Source organism: Babylonia areolata, chromosome 29, assembly GCF_041734735.1.
Source record: "Babylonia areolata isolate BAREFJ2019XMU chromosome 29, ASM4173473v1, whole genome shotgun sequence".
NCBI classification, from domain to species: domain Eukaryota; kingdom Metazoa; phylum Mollusca; class Gastropoda; order Neogastropoda; family Buccinidae; genus Babylonia; species Babylonia areolata.
In genome coordinates this window covers 6,998,516-7,016,015 of record NC_134904.1, presented here as the reverse complement: position 1 = coordinate 7,016,015, position 17,500 = coordinate 6,998,516, and the positions used below count along the sequence as shown (strand labels likewise).

The 17,500-nt window shown below is 47.0% G+C and overlaps 2 protein-coding genes across 3 annotated transcripts in view; one reads left to right on the top strand and one right to left on the bottom strand.

Moving 5' to 3' along the window:
* The window catches only part of LOC143274599 (angiopoietin-related protein 7-like), a 213,148-nt gene that overhangs the window by 183,269 nt on the left and 12,379 nt on the right, over positions 1-17,500 (top strand). The window lies entirely within an intron of this gene.
* LOC143274600 (uncharacterized) overlaps positions 1,859-17,500 on the bottom strand; it is a 22,106-nt gene continuing 6,464 nt past the window's right edge. For both annotated transcript variants that reach the window (XM_076578465.1, XM_076578464.1), the window contains 3 exons: positions 7,347-7,785; positions 4,257-4,824; positions 1,859-2,528 (listed from right to left, as the gene is read on the bottom strand). In XM_076578465.1, the coding sequence (XP_076434580.1) occupies positions 2,449-2,528; positions 4,257-4,824; positions 7,347-7,778 (1,080 nt within the window). In that variant the 5' untranslated portion in view covers positions 7,779-7,785 and the 3' untranslated portion in view covers positions 1,859-2,448. The remainder of the gene's footprint in view (positions 2,529-4,256; positions 4,825-7,346; positions 7,786-17,500) is intronic.

Below are 17,500 nucleotides of genomic sequence, written 5' to 3'. Positions count from 1 at the left end.
TTACTATCCACCAGGTGTGTTCACAACCCACCCCAAGACACTATTACTCTCCACCAGGTGTGTTCACAACCCACCCCAAGACACTATTACTGTCCACCAGGTGTGTTCACAGCCCACCCCAAGACACTATTACTCTCCACCAAGTGTGTTCACAACCCACCCCAAGACACTATTACTCTCCACCAGGTGTGTTCACAACCCACCCCGAGACACCATTACTCTCTATCCACCAGGTGTGTTCACAGCCCACCCCGAGACTCTATTACTCTCCACCAGGTGTGTTCACAACCCACCCCAAGACACTATTACTCTCCACCAGGTGTGTTCACAACCCACCCCAAGACATTATTACTCTTCACCAGGCTTGTTCACAAACCGCCCAAAGACACTATTACTGTCCACCAGGTGTGTTCACAATCCACCCCAAGACACTATTACTGTCCACCAGGTGTGTTCACAAACCGCCCAGACACTATTACTCTCCACCAGGTGTGTTCACAACCTACCACAAGACACTATTACTCTCCACCAGGTGTGTTCACAACCCACCCCAAGACACTATTACTGTCCACCACGTGTGTTCACAAACCACCCCAAGACATTATTACTGTCCACCAGGTGTGTTCACAACCCACCCGAAGACACTATTACTGTCCACCACGTGTGTTCACAACCCACCCCAAGACACTACTACTCTCCACCAGGTGTGTTCACAACCCACCCCAAGACACTATTACTCTCCACCAGGTGTGTTCACAACCCACCCCAAGTCACTATTACTGTGACCCACCACAAGACACTGTTACTCTCCACCAGGTGTGTTCACAACCCACCACAAGACACTATTACTCTCCACCAGGTGTGTTCACAACCCACCCCAAGATACTATTACTATCCACCAGGTGTGTTCACAACCCACCCCAAGACACTATTACTCTCCACCAGGTGTGTTCACAACCCACCCCAAGACACTATTACTGTCCACCAGGTGTGTTCACAGCCCACCCCAAGACACTATTACTCTCCACCAAGTGTGTTCACAACCCACCCCAAGACACTATTACTCTCCACCAGGTGTGTTCACAACCCACCCCGAGACACCATTACTCTCTATCCACCAGGTGTGTTCACAGCCCACCCCGAGACTCTATTACTCTCCACCAGGTGTGTTCACAACCCACCCCAAGACACTATTACTCTCCACCAGGTGTGTTCACAACCCACCCCAAGACATTATTACTCTTCACCAGGCTTGTTCACAAACCGCCCAAAGACACTATTACTGTCCACCAGGTGTGTTCACAATCCACCCCAAGACACTATTACTGTCCACCAGGTGTGTTCACAAACCGCCCAGACACTATTACTCTCCACCAGGTGTGTTCACAACCTACCACAAGACACTATTACTCTCCACCAGGTGTGTTCACAACCCACCCCAAGACACTATTACTGTCCACCACGTGTGTTCACAAACCACCCCAAGACATTATTACTGTCCACCAGGTGTGTTCACAACCCACCCGAAGACACTATTACTGTCCACCACGTGTGTTCACAACCCACCCCAAGACACTACTACTCTCCACCAGGTGTGTTCACAACCCACCCCAAGACACTATTACTCTCCACCAGGTGTGTTCACAACCCACCCCAAGTCACTATTACTGTGACCCACCACAAGACACTGTTACTCTCCACCAGGTGTGTTCACAACCCACCACAAGACACTATTACTCTCCACCAGGTGTGTTCACAACCCACCCCAACACACTATTACTCTCCACCAGGTGTGTTCACAACCCACCCCGGGACACTATTACTATCCACTAGGTGTGTTCACAGCCCACCCCAAGATACTATTACTGTCCACCAGGTGTGTTCACAACCCACCCCAAGACACTATTACTATCCACCAGGTGTGTTCACAACCTACCCCAAGATATTACTCTTCACCTGGTGTGTTCACAATGTCTTTACTTGTTTTTGAGAATAAAATGTTTAAGCCAAGTGACTCGGCTGCTTTGCAGGGTCTCCTCTGGTTTGTGGCCTTCTGGCGATAATATATATATATATATATATATATATTATTTCACAGCTGAGCATCCCAATATAGGAATTTAGTGAGGTTGAAGACTGAAACCCAGTCACCAGAAGACCACGAATAAACACTCGCATCAACAGAATGTCGCGAGCTTTGAAGTAAAGCGACCGACCATCAGAGCAGTCAGACACGCACTGACTGGCCAGGACAGCTGGCTCGCGCACTTGAACTGTGATTCTGAGGCTGTGCGCTCTTACAGGGATGAAGGTTCGTTTCGTTTCTTCTTTCTGTCACTCGCTGGTAATTATTCGTCTCGTGTGTGTGTGTGTGTGTGTGTGTGTGTGTGTGTGTGTGTGTGTGTGTGTGTGTGTGTGTGTGTGTTTCAGTGTGGTTGGTCACCGCTGTCAAATCGTTTGCAGACGTGTCCGTTTCCCGTCCAGAATCGTCTTGCCGTACTTGATGTCGTACTGATACTTCTGACCCCCTGCACACACACACACACACACACACACACACACACACACACACACACACACACACACACACACCGGTTTTTAAAGTTTTATAAAACAGAATCTCGAGGAAAAGGAAAAAAAGAGGAACCAATTAAAAGAGCATGGATGTCTGACCAGTTTCTCTATCTCAAAATTCGTGTAAGTTGAAGAAGAAGAAGATGTAGTAGTAGTAGTAGTAGTAGTAGTAGTAGTAGTAGTAGTAGTAGTAGTAGTAGTAGTAGTAGTAGTAGCAGCAGCAGCAGCAGTAGTCTCATAGCAAAAATGTAGCAACAACAGCAGCATCAAGAACTTTTACAACAATACCAATGATAACCATAACGTCATCATCAACATCGTCGTGGCCATCACCATTATTATTATCATCACTATCAGCATCATCACCATCATTATTATCATCACCATCAGTATCATCACCATCAGCATCATTACCATCATTATTATCATCACCATCATTATGATCATCACCATCAGCATCATCATCATCATCATCATCATCATCACCATCAGCATCATCACCATCATTATCATCATCACCATCGTTATTATCATCACCATCTCCCAAAACGCACTTTATCATACGACTCTGCTTCTAAGAACATACCCAGCATGCACACCTCCGAAAACGTACTATGGCTGTCTACATGGTGGGGGAAATAAACTAAACGGTCATACACGTAAAAAATATTACATGTCTGTCTGCGTGTATGTTAGCGTGCCTGAAATCTGATTGAATGACACAGGAAACGATCGATGAGCGCCCCACAATGGCAGCCGTCAGTCAGCTTTACCCAGGAAGCCAGCCTGCTGTGCAAATGACCCCGTGTTAGCTTGGTCGCCGATCGGGGATAGGCGCTATATAAGTATCCAAGTCTGTTGCAATGAGAAATCATTCACAGCTTAGTCTTCTTTTGCGAAGGACTATGACTCCCAAAGTAGGAGGTAACTTTGCGCTGGCTTTTTGTGCTGCAGCCTTGAGGGCTGGTTGGCCTTTGGGAACCATCCCCAGTGCCAACTGTCCTAAAACCCTCTTGGCTGAGAAAGTGGGGATGTAACCTGGGCAAGACGCTCTCCGCTGTAATCAAATTCTAGCCCAGATAGTCGGGACAACAGTTACCTCCTCTGCTGATAATAATAATAATAATAATAATAATAATAATATCTATACAGCGCTGAATCTTGTTCTGATGGTTATTGAACACGTCTGACTACCATCCATACGTAAGTATCCATGTCATCCATCATTCACACTTCTCCCGGCTGTCCACATGTCATCCATCATTCACACTTCTCCCGGCTGTCCACATGTCATTCATCATTCACACTACTCACGGCTGTCCACATGTCATTCATCACTCACACTACTCACGGCTGTTCACATGTCATTCATCATTCACACTACTCACGGCTGTTCACATGTCATTCATCATTCACACTACTCACGGCTGTCCACATGTCATCCATCATTCACACTACTCACGGCTGTCCACATGTCATTCATCACTCACACTACTCACGGCTGTCCACATGTCATTCATCATTCACACTACTCACGGCTGTCCACATGTCATTCATCATTCACACTACTCACGGCTGTCCACATGTCACATCATTCACACTACTCACGGCTGTCCACATGTCGTCCATCATTCACACTACTCACGGCTTTCCACATGTCATTCATCAATCACACTACTCACGGCTGTCCACGTACTCCCCCTTGAAGATACGGTTTGGGGTCTCCGGGAAGCCGTCAGGGTCAAGGACGGGCAGGGCACGTGGCGTGCTGAGCGCGCGCTGACGACCCCCGTGACCCCACAGCTCGGACTCCACGCGTCGCAGCACAGGGCTGTCCACAGTGCGCAGGCGCAGAGACGGCGACCGGAAGGAGCGCGGCGCGGTTTCGGCCGCCCCAACCTGGCTGACGCTGTCAAACGGAAACACGTCATCATTGACCTTTTCCGCCACCGTCGCCAGACCCGGAAATCCGTCGGCGACCCTTTGCCGATTCATTCGCCGAAGTCGGCGATCGCTGGGCTTGGCCGACAGGAGAGGGGCGGGGAGGGGAGGGTCGGGGGCGGAGTAGGGCGGGGGTTTTCCCCCTTTGCTGGGGTGGCCCCCCTTGGTGTTGTAGAGGACGAAGGGAGGGGCAGTGAGGGCGGAGGGCGGTCTGTCCTGACCCTGGCTGTAGCCGTGCCGGGGGGGTGGCTCCCTGTGGGGTCGGTACGTCTGTGAGGTCCACGGGTAGGCGAACACGTCCTGGGCTGCCTGGGGAGTTGTTCCGGGGTGGGTTGGGATTTGGGATGGGTGGGGGTGTGGGTGGGGAGCGTTCGGGGAGGGGACAGAAATGATCATAATTATGATCAAAATCATAACAATAATGGTAGTAGTAGTAGTAGTAGTAGTAGTAGTAGTAGTAGTAGTAGTCATGAGAAAAAGAAGAAAATGAAGCAGAAGAAGAAGAAGATTGAAAATAACAGAATTGATGATAGTGATAATAATGATAATAGTAGTAGTAGCAGTGGTAGTAGTAGTAGTGATGATAAGAGGAGAAAAGGAGAAGTAGATGAAGACTACCACCGCCATCACCATCACAAAGAAAGTAAACATATTGCGCTAAATCTTGTGCATTGACAAATCGCCAGAAGTGATATCCACTCAGACTGTTGCATGTTCCCCCATGTTTCAAACCTGGAATTATGAACCAAACGGCACACACCAAACAAAAAGTCATTGCATGCTTTGCGTACTCAACTTTCATCACTGACTAAGTAGTGAGAGACACAGACAGATACAGACAAGATGGAGTGGGGCAGGGCAAACACACTCACAGACACACACATACATGATGGCCCAGGGCAAACACATTCTCACGGACACACACATACAGGATGGCCCAGGTCAAACACACTCACACACACACACACACACATACATGATGGCCCAGGGCAAACACACTCTCACGGACACACACATACATGATGGCCCAGGGCAAACACACTCACAGACACACACACATACATGATGGCCCAGGGCAAACACACTCACAGACACACACACATACATGATGGCCCAGGGCAAACACACTCACAGACACACACACACACATACATGATGGCCCAGGGCAAACACACTCTCACGGACACACACATACAGGATGGCCCAGGGCAAACACACTCACAGACACACACACATACATGATGGCCCAGGGCAAACACACTCACAGACACACACACATACAGGATGGCCCAGGGCAAACACACTCTCACGGACACACACATACAGGATGGCCCAGGTCAAACACACTCACAGACACACACATATACAGGATGGCCCAGGTCAAACACACTCACAGACACACACACACACAGAGGATGGCCCAGGGCAAACACACTCACGACACACACACACACACAGGATGGCCCAGGGCAAACAAACTCTCTCTCTCTCTCTCTCTCTCACACACACACACACACACACACACACATACAGGATGGCCCAGGTCAAACACACTCACAGACACACACACACAGGATGGCCCAGGGCAAACAAACTCACACACACACACACACACACACACACACACACACACACACAGAATGGCCCAGGGCAAACAAACACACACACACACACACACACACACACACACATACAGGATGGCCCAGGGCAAACACACTCACACACACAGGATGGCTCAGGGCAAACACACACACAGAAATACACACACATACAGGATGGCCCAGGGCAAACACATTCACGGCCCAGGGCAAACACACACACACACACACACACACACAGGATGGCCCAGGGCAAACACACTCACAGACACACACACAAACAGGATGGCCCAGGGCAAACACACACACACACACACACACACACACACACACACACACATACAGGATGGCCCAGGGCAAACACACTCACACACACACAGGATGGCCCAGGGCAAACACACACACAGAAATACACACACATACAGGATGGCCCAAGGCAAACACAGTCTCACAGACACACACATATAGGATGGCCCAGGGCAAACACACACTCACAGACAGACATACTGGCTAATCCAGGGCAAATGGACAGGGTTGCCCAGGTCCAACACTCACAGACAAACAAGACAGGAAACACATACTAAATGACAGACAAGGTGGCAAATACTCACAGGCAATACGGCAAACACACTCACAGACAGACAAGAGAGGAAACACATACTCACTGACAGACAAGATGGTAAATACTCATAGACAATACGGCAAACACACTCACACACAAGACAGGAAATACATACTCACTGACAGACAAGATGGCAAATACTCACAGACAATACAGCAAACACTCTCACAGACAGACAAGACAGGAAACACGTACTCACTGACAGACAAGATGGCAAATACTCACAGACAATACGGCAAACACACTCACAGACAGACAAGACAGGAAATGCATACTCACTGACAGACAAGATGGCAAATACTCACAGACAATACGGCAAACACATTCACAGACAGACAAGACAGTAAACACATACTCACTGACAGACAAGATGGCAAATACTCACAGACAATACGGCAAACACATTCACAGACAGACAAGACAGTAAACACATACTCACTGACAGACATGATGGCAAATACTCACAAACAGACAATACGGCAAACACACTCAACATACGGACAAGACAGGAAACACGCACTCACAGAAAAATAAGGCAAACCCACACTGACAGGCAGACAGACAGACAGACAGACAGACAGGACGACAAACCAACAGACAGCCACACTCACAGGCTGATAGCGGTGCTCAGGGTGAGGACAGCGCACCTCATCATACATCATGGACGGGATGGTCTTGTTGCTGGCTCGCGGGAAGCACGTGCACGAGAAGGGGTCGGAGCTGTCGTGGGTGAACAGCTGCGCGCGGGCAGCAGAAAAGCCGTCATCGTCGAAGTACTCGTGGATGAAATCCCCGTCTATCCCGTACGTGGAATCCCGAGCGCTGAGAGTCTGTTGTCTGACGGATCTCTTGTCCCCTTGTGGGTGACGGTGGCTTGGCCTGTGGTCTCGCTCTGTATAGGCGCGTCTATCTTTTTTGACGTCACGATGATGATGACGCGTTCTGTTCATGACGTCAAGGTTGAGGCGAGGCACTACAACGCGCGATGGTCGTTCCAACGCCAGCTGGGGTGATTTCCGGCCTTGGTCATGGTAGGCTGACATTGCTGGTCTGGGGAAAGAGAGAGGGAAAGAAAATGAATTGAACTGAATTGAATGAATCATATTTCCTGTGGGTAATAGAGTAAGCAAGGCAGAATGGGACAGTGAGAGATTTGGGACAGTGAGAGAATGGGACAGTGAGGAGAGAGAAAGAGAATGGGACAGTGAGGAGAGAGAATGGGACAGTGAGGAGAAATTGGGACAGTGAGAGAATGGGACAGTGAGGAGAGAATGGGACAGTGAGGAGAGAATGGGACAGTGAGAGAATGGGACAGTGAGGAGAGAATGGGACAGTGAGAGAATGGGACAGTGAGGAGAGAATGGGACAGCGAGGGAATGGAATAGTGAGAGATGTGGGGCAGTGAGAGAATGGGACAGTGAGAGAATGGACAGAGAATGGGACAGTGAGGAGAGAATGGGACAGTGAGGAGAAATTGGGACAGTGAGGAGAGAATGGGACAGTGAGAAAATTGGACAGTGAGGAGAGAATGGGACAGTGAGGAGAAATTGGGACAGTGAGGAGAGAATGGGACAGTGAGAAAATGGGACAGTGACGAGAATATGGGACAGTGAGGAGAAATTGGGACAGTGAGGAGAGAATGGGACAGTGAGGAGAGAATGGGACAGTGAGGGAATGGGATAGTGAGAGATGTGGGGCAGTGAGAGAATGGGACAGTGAGAGAATAGGACAGTGAGGAGAGAATGGGACAGTGAGGAGAAATTGGGACAGTGAGGAGAGAATGGGACAGTGAGGAGAGAATGGGATAGTGAGAGAATGGGACAGTGAGAGATGTGGTACCGATGAATTGCTTTCTTCTTCTTCTTGTTAATTTCATTTATTCTAATTATCTAATTTCTTTATTCTCCTAAGATCATGTCTTTTTCTCGCCATGTCCATGATCACATCATTACAGTTTAGTAGCTGCAGCTTCAATGACGACCACACAAACAACAACCCATAACAACCCATAACAAAAACAACAGCACATGGACTGACAGACTGATTCTCTCTGTGTCTCTGTCTCTCTGTCTGTCTGTCTGTCTGTCTGTCTCTGTCTCTCTCTCTCTCTCTCTCTCTCTCTCTCTCTCTCACACACACACACACACACACACACACACACACACACAGAGGAAGAGAGAGAGATAGAGAGAGATAAACACACACACACACACACACACACACACACACACACACACACACACACACACGCATGTACGCACACACACACGCGCGCGCGCGCGTACACACACATACACATACACACGGACACACGTACGCGCGCGCGCGCTAAAACAAAAACACACAAGCACGCGCGCACTCGTGCACACACACAACGTCAGCATTGACAACTGAATTCAGTTATTGCTTAATCTTTATTACTGTTGCTTTGTGCATGCGTGCGTACGTGCTTGTTCGTGTGTGTGTGTGTGTGTGTGTGTGACGTGTGCATGATCAGACACGTTTGTAATCAAATAATCGCTCAGACCCTCCCATCCCTGTCTCTGTCTGTCTGTCTCTATCTATCTGTCTGTCTGTCTCTGTCTGTCTGTCTGCCTCTATCTGTCTCTCTGTCTCTAACTGTCTGTCTGTCTCTGTCTGTCTGTCTGTCTCAATGTGTCCCTGTATATGTCTCTCTGTAATTGTTTCTCGGTCTGTCTCTCTCTCTCTATGTCTGTCTGTCTGTTCCTCTCTCTCTCTCTCTCTCTCTCTCTCTCTCCTCTCTCTCTCTCTTCCTTCCTTCCCCTTTCACTATCTAATCAATCAATCAATCAATCAATCAATCAATCACTGCCTACACCCTCTCTTTTTCGCTCTCTGTCTCTCCCCCCCTCTCACAGTATCCTGTGCGTTTAATCTTCTTTTTTTTTTTCTGTTGGGGTTGCGGGAGTGAGGGGTTGGGGGTGCGGGGGGGGGCGGGGGGGGGGGGGGGGGGGCGGGGGGGAGAGCGAGGGTTAATATTGGACATACTCCGCTCACCCAGCCAGATCATGTAAACATCAACCGTCTCTGTCACAACAAACACGTAGATAACACTCTCTTCTTTTTCAAACAACACGTCTGTCTCTCTGTCCCTGTCTCTGTCTCTGTGTCTCTGTCTCTCTCTCTCTGTCTCTCTCTCTGTCTCTCTCTGTCTCTCCGTCTGTCCTCTACAGATCCATGTATAATCTGAAGTCTCGCCTCCCCCCCTCCACCACCGCCCCCCTTCCCCCCTCCCTCCTCCCTCCTCCCCCCCCCTCCCCACCCCATTCCTCGTGCACCAAGGTTCAGTACCTGCCAATTTGTTTTAATGTCGCTATCTTGCATTTCCCTTCTTCACCCTTCACCGCCCCACCCACACAGAGGCACTCACACACACACACACACACACACACACACACACACACACACACACACACACACTTTGAATGGATATCTAGCTTTTTTTTTTCTTCCTTTTTTTTGACAGTTTACAATATATCACTCCACCCACACCCACACCCGCCACAATAAAATGCACATAAAAATACACATATGTTTGCTTTCTGGTTTGAAAGCTGCTCCACTTTGTCGTCTATTTACCGCCTCAATAGCTCAATAGCTTGACACAACACCCCTCCCCCAGCCTTGAAAGGAGAAGGGGGGGCTGGGAAGACCGCGAAAAGACCAAGAACTTTCTCTTGACAAAGCGGTCCCCCCAAAAAGGGTGGTTGTCGCTCCGTTGGACTTCCAAACCTGCCATTGTTGTTCCTCGTTCTTTGTTCGTGGCTTGTCGGCACAAGTTATTCGCCACCCCCCTCCCCCATCTCCTACTCTCCACCTCACCCCACACCCCATTGATTTGATTTGAAACTGATGAAAGGGAAGTCGTGGTAGAGGGCGAGGGATGTTGGTTTAAACATATTTAATATCAAGAAACAAGGTGCAACACAGCGTTCAGTAAAGAAGACTTGAGCAACAACAAGCATGAGATTATATCGTGCTCGTTCATATGTAACAAGCAATACACAAACGCAATGGCGAAAATACACACATTATTTGACAATGAAAAGAAGGTTGAAGTGCAAGACAAAACTAAACTAAACAAGAAAAAAACAACAACTAAAACACACACACAAAATCCAAACTACTATTACCGCAACTACCACTGACAACAACAACAATGAAAATATTAATGATAATACTAATACTAACATAGTAGCAACAATAATAACACACTGGAAAGTGAACATCACCTAAGGAGTAATGTAATGGGGGGAGGGAGAGGGAGAGAGAGAGAGAGAGAGAGAGATTACAGAGTGAAACATGGGCCATTCGTCAAAATAACTGTTCACGATAACTGCAGAGAATATTTCATTGTGAATCTTTTAAGACTTGAATCATTTTGATTGTCCAATAAAATATTGTACAGTCAAGAATAATGTGTTCATTCTCAAGGGAACTAGTAACTCGGTCACCTCGTAACAAAGTGAGGGATGTTAGAGGGGGGGAGGTGAGGGGGGAGGGGGTGCGGGGGGGGGGGGGGGGGGGGGGGGGGGGCGAGGGAAGGGAGGGAGAGTGAACCTTGACAGAGAGAAAATTTGTGGCTTTCTGCTTCATTTGTTTCTGTTGTTGTTGATGATGATGTTGTGTTGTTGTTGTTGATGATGATGTTGTTGTTGTGTTGTTGTCAGTCTTGATTAGTTTAGCATGGCTGGTGTATTGTGACATGTTCCAGACGGGGATGTCATTTATACTGACAGACCCCCCCCCCCCCTGCACCCAAGGAAGGGGGGGGGGGGCGGGGAGTGCGGGTGGTGGTGGGGGTAACTAATGCCTCCTGTCCACCCACCAAGGTAGTCCACACTGAGCTTTCTTCTTTTTTTTTTCTTTTTTTTTTCTCTCTCGCCCTTTCCCTTTACTACCAATATAGCCCTCTGTGTGTGTGTGTGTGTGTGTGTGTGTGTGTCTGTGTGTGTGTGTCCTGAAGCCTGAAATGAATGAATGCGTACGTATATAAATCACCATGTCTCTCTCTCTCTCTCTCTCTCTCTCTCTCTCTCTCTCTCTCTCTCTCTCTCTCTCTCTCTCAATACTGTACCTTTTGAACACCCGGATGTTTCTGGAACTTCTATATTGATGACATCTCTCTCTCTCTCTCTCTCTCTCTCTCTCTCTCTCTCTCTCTCTCTCTCTCTCTCTCTCTCTCTCTCTCAATACTGTACCTTTTGAACACCCGGATGTTTCTGGAACTTCTATATTGATGACATCTCTCTCTCTCTCTCTCTCTCTCTCTCTCTCTCTCTCTCTCTCTCTCTCTCTCTATCTATCTATCTATCTATCTCTCTGTGACTCACTGTCCTATCTATCTGTGAATCTTAGTGTATGGAGGGAGTGAAGGGGTGCTGTCAGTATGTGTGCGCGCGTGTGTGTGTATGTATGTGTGTGCGCTCGCACGCGAGCGTCAGTGTGTGTATGCATGTGTGTGCACGGATGTGGGTGTGTGTGGAGGGCCGGGGGGGGGGTGGGGTGTTTTCTTCATTATGTATACAGTTCTGCATGAAAACCTTTTCCTTTCATTTATGTGTGTGCTATTTGTAATAGATGTAGATTAGCAAGGACAGATTGGAAGAATAAGCAATGCCTAAAATCTTAATCCTTGAATAAAAACGTTTTGAGTTCTGAGCTCTCTCTCTCTCTCTCTCTCTCTCTCTCTCTCTCTCTCTCTCTCTCTCTCTATTGCGCAGTCCGTGATGTAGTGTGTATTTCGGCTCAAGCATGTGGAAAACACTGGGATGGGCACAATCTGTTCATTCTGCAGTGTTGTTTGCATGTAAGACATTCAGTTGTTTGTTGGTGGGTTTTTTTGTTGGTTTTTTGTTTTGTTTTGTTTTGTTTTGTTTTTTGTTTGTTTGTTGTTGTTTTTTTGAGAGGCTTTGTTGTAATTTCTGATTTTTTTTTTGATTTTTTTTAATTTTTTTTTTTGTTACGATTTTTGACTCACTTGTGTAAACAAAGTGAGTCTATGTTTTAACCCGGTGTTCGGTTGTCTCTCTCTCTCTCTTTCTCTGTGTGTGTGTGTGTGTGTGTGTGTGTGTGTGTGTGTGTGTGTGTGAGTGTGTGTGTGTCTGTGTCTGTGTCTGTGTCTGTATGTCCGTGGTAAACTTAACATTGACATTTTCTCTGCAAATACTTTGTCAGTTGACACCAAATTAGGCATAAAAATAGGAAAAATTCAGTTCTTTCCAGTCATCTTGTTTGTAATGTGGGGATGATGAATTTAGCGGAGGGGTGAGGCCCTCAGCACGGCATTGTGTCACACTGTACTAAACTGCACTGTACTAACTGCACTAACTGCACTGTACTGTACTACAATGTACTTCACTGTACTAACTGCACTGTACTACACTGTACTTCACTGTACTAACTGCACTGTACTTCACTGTACTAACTGCACTGTACTAACTGCACTGTACTTCACTGTACTAACTGCACTGTACTTCACTGTACTAACTGCACTGTACTACACTGTACTAACTGCACTGTACTTCACTGTACTAACTGCACTGTACTACACTGTACTTCACTGTACTAACTGCACTGTACTGCACTGTACTTCACTGTACTAACTGCACTGTACTACACTGTACTAACTGCACTGTACTACACTGCACTAACTGCACTGTACTACACTGTACTTCACTGTGCTAACTGCACTGTACTACACTGTACTAGCTGCACTGTACTACACTGTACTACACTGCACTGTACTACAATGTACTTCACTGTACCAACTGCACTGTACTAACTGCACTGTACTACACTGTACTTCACTGTACTAACTGCACTGTACTACACTGTACTAACTGCACTGTACTACACTGTTCTAACTGCACTGTACTACACTATACTAACTGCACTGTACTACGCTGTATTTCACTGTACCTAACTGCACTGTACTACACTGTACTAACTGCACTGTACTACACTGTACTTCACTGCACTAACTGCACTGTACTACACTATACTAACTGCACTGTACTACACTGTACTAACTGCACTGTACTTACTGCACTGTACTACACTGTACTAACTGCACTGTACTACACTGTACTTCACTGTACTTACTGCACTGTACTACACTGTACTAACTGCACTGTACTACACTGTACTACACTATACTAACTGCACTGTACTACACTGTACTAACTGCACTGTACTTACTGCACTGTACTACACTGTACTAACTGCACTGTACTACACTGTACTTCACTGTACTAACTGCACTGTACTACACTGTACTTAACTGCACTGTACTACACTGTACTTAACTGCACTGTACTACACTGTACTTCACTGTACTAACTGCACTGTACTTCACTGTACTTAACTGGACTGTACTACACTGTACTTACTGCACTGTACTAAATTGCACTGCACTGTGAACCGCACTGCACGCTGGTCTGATCCAGTCCTCTTAAATCATTCCAGTCCAATCCAGTGTACTTGTATTATATCTGATTTTGTCCTGGTGAAAGCACACACACACACACACACACACACACACACACACACGCATATATATATATATATATATATATATATATATATATATATATATATATATATATATATATATATATATATATATATATATATCGGGTTATCAGTCATGAGTTCAACAGTGGGATTTAGACATGCACGCTCGCATTCTAATGTTCTTTAATTGTGTATGAAAAAACAACAACAAACAAAGAGATATTGACTACCTACAATTACGATTTCAACTTCCAAGTACGAATCACCGCCCACCTCCCAGACAATAATTTATATGATATGATATAATATGATATGATAAGTAACTTATATAGCGCCTAACCTCGGTCGGAGACCAAGCTCTTTGCACTTTACAAACACGGGAGTCATTTGCACAACAGGCTGCCCTGTCTTATTTATTTATTTATTTATTATTATTATTATTATTATTATTATTATTACTACTACCTTTTTTTTATATCATAATTTTTTTTAATTTTTTTTTTTATGTAAGCTTATCTATATATATTTTTTTTTCTCAAGGCCTGACTAAGCGCGTTGGGTTACGCTGCTGGTCAGGCATCTGCTTGGCAGATGTGGTGTAGCGTATATGGATTTGTCCGAACGCAGTGACGCCTCCTTGAGCTACGGAAACGGAAACGGAAACGGCTGCCTACCTGGGTAGAGCCGACTGACGGCTGTCACTGGGCCTCATCATTCTTTTACTGCGTCATTCAGTCAGGTCTCAGTCACGGATACATATGCTCATACAGACATGCAACATTTTACGTGTATGACCCTTTTATTCTATTAACCTGCTGTGTAGGCAGCCATACTCCGTTTTCAGGGTGTGCATGCTGGGTATGACAAATTCTTATTTCCATAACCCACTGAACGCCGACATGGATTACAGGATCTTTAACGTGTGTATTTGATCTTCTGCGTGCATATACACACGAAGGGGTTTCAGGCACTACTAACAGGTCAGCACATAATTATGTTGACCTGGGAGATCGGAAAAATCTCCACCCTTTTACCCCCACCAGGCGCCGTCACCGAGATTCGATCCCCGGACCCTCAGATTGAAAGTCCAGCGCTTTAACCACTCGGCTATCGCGCCGATTGATTGTACACGTGTCACAGGTGTTTGCTATATGGAACCCCGCTATGCTGTGACGTCATTTTGTTAAGTGACGGCTGTGTGGAGAAAGTTCAGTTTGGACAAAACAGCGAAATGTTGATGACTGCCGGCCTCAAAGCCCTGATTGTACGGACTCCGTCAGCTGGGTCAGGGGTCATTCAGGGCGAGGCGGCCATTCGGATACCACATGCTGCAGGCCGTATCGAAGGCACAAGCACGCGAGTGTTTTGAAATAAAACCAGTATTGGATCTCCGCTTGTGGGGCTGTGTGTCTGAGGCTGTGCTCTCTCTCTCTCTCTCTCTCTCTCTCTCTCTCTCTCTCTGTCTGTCTGTCTGTCTCTCTCTGTCTGTCTCTGTCTCTGTCTCTGTGTGTGTGTCTCTCTCTCTGTCTGTCTCTGTCTCTCTCTCTCTGTCTCTCTCTCTCTCTCTCTCTCTGCCTCTGTCTGTTTGTCTCTGTGTCTCTCTGTGTCTTTATGTGTCTCTCTGTCTGTCTCTGTCTCTCTCGTTCTCTCTGTCTGTCTGTCTCTCTGTCTCTCTGTCTCTCTGTGTCTTTCTGTGTCTCTCTCTCTGTCACTCTGTCTCTGTCTCTGTCTCTCTGTCTCTCTCTCTCTCTCTCTCTCTCTCTCTCTCTCTCTCTCTCTCTCTCACGGGGGTAGAATAATGACGGGTGGTGATAATAGCGGGTAGTGATAATGGTCCCGTTTGCTTTCAATCCATCACGGTGGTGTAAAACTCGGTGCGCAAATGTTTGTGTGTGAGTGAGGTTGGGATAATAAAATTGGTCTGTGTGGGTGTAAAACTGTTCTCCTCTGTGTGTGTGTGTGTGTGTGTGTGTGTGTGTGTGTGTGTGTGTGTGAGAGAGAGAGAGAGAGAGAGAGAGAGAGAGAGAGAGAGTTCGATTTCACGGGTGATTTTTGTTGTTATATTGTTATGGTTCTCTCTGTCTGTCTGTCTGTCTGTCTGTCTCTCTCCTGAGCACTTTTCCAAGTGTTCTTCGGGACCGATACCAACTGGGTTTTCTTTTCCAAGTGTTGTTCTAAACCGATACCAACTGGGTTTTCTTTTCCAAGTGTTCTTCGGGACCGATACCAACTGGATTTTCTTTTCCAAGTGTTCTTCGGGACCGATACCAACTGGGTTTTCTTTTCCAAGTGTTATTCTAAACCGATACCTACAGGGTTTTCTTTTCCAAGTGGTCTTTGGGACCGATACCTGCTGGGTTTTCTTTCAGCCCTGCTGTGTCTCTGTACGGTCCGCTTGGCTGTAAGCAAGAAAGGATTCTGATCCCAGTTATTTCACGCCTGGTTTACTAAAACGGGGATTGACAGAGTGACGGGTATCTGTTTTCACCTATGCCCCCCTCCTCCCACCTCCAATCCCCCCCCCCTCCCATCCACCCATCCCCTACCAGATCAATTCCGATATCTGATTTCCTACATGGCGGGGATGAACAAACAAAAAAAAGGTCAAATCTGGTAAAATGTGTGTGTGTGTGTGTTGTGTGTGTGTGTGTGTTGTGTGTGTGTGTGTGTGTGTGTGTGTGTGTGTGTGTGTGTGTGTGTGTGTGTGTGTGTGTGTGTGTGTGTGTGTGATTGAAACCTGACTGAATGACACAGGAAACGAATCGAATGATGAGCGCCCAATGGCAGCTGTCGGTCGGCTCTACCCAGGTAGGTAGCCTGTTGTGCAAATGTTTCGGGTTCCAGCAGGTCTGCATGTCTATTTCACCTGGGAGATCGGAATCCCCCCCTCCCACGCCTCCCTCCCCCCCCCCCCCAACCCCCCCACACACCCCGCCCGCCTCGCGCGTATCCCCACCCCCACCCAAAAAAAGAGAAAAAAACGAATCTTCACCCTTAACACATCAGGTGCCATGACCAGGATTCGAACCCAGGACTCTCAGATTGATTGTTCAACGCTATAACCGCTGTGCTGTTATACCTGTAGTGGCATAGGCGTACAGTGGTATAGGCATACAGTGGCATAGGCATACAGTGGCATAGGCATACAATGGCATAGGAATTGTAATAATATGTTGTATTGCGTTACTTTTTGCGTTTTTTCTTGTCACATCATCATTCTGTGTGTGAA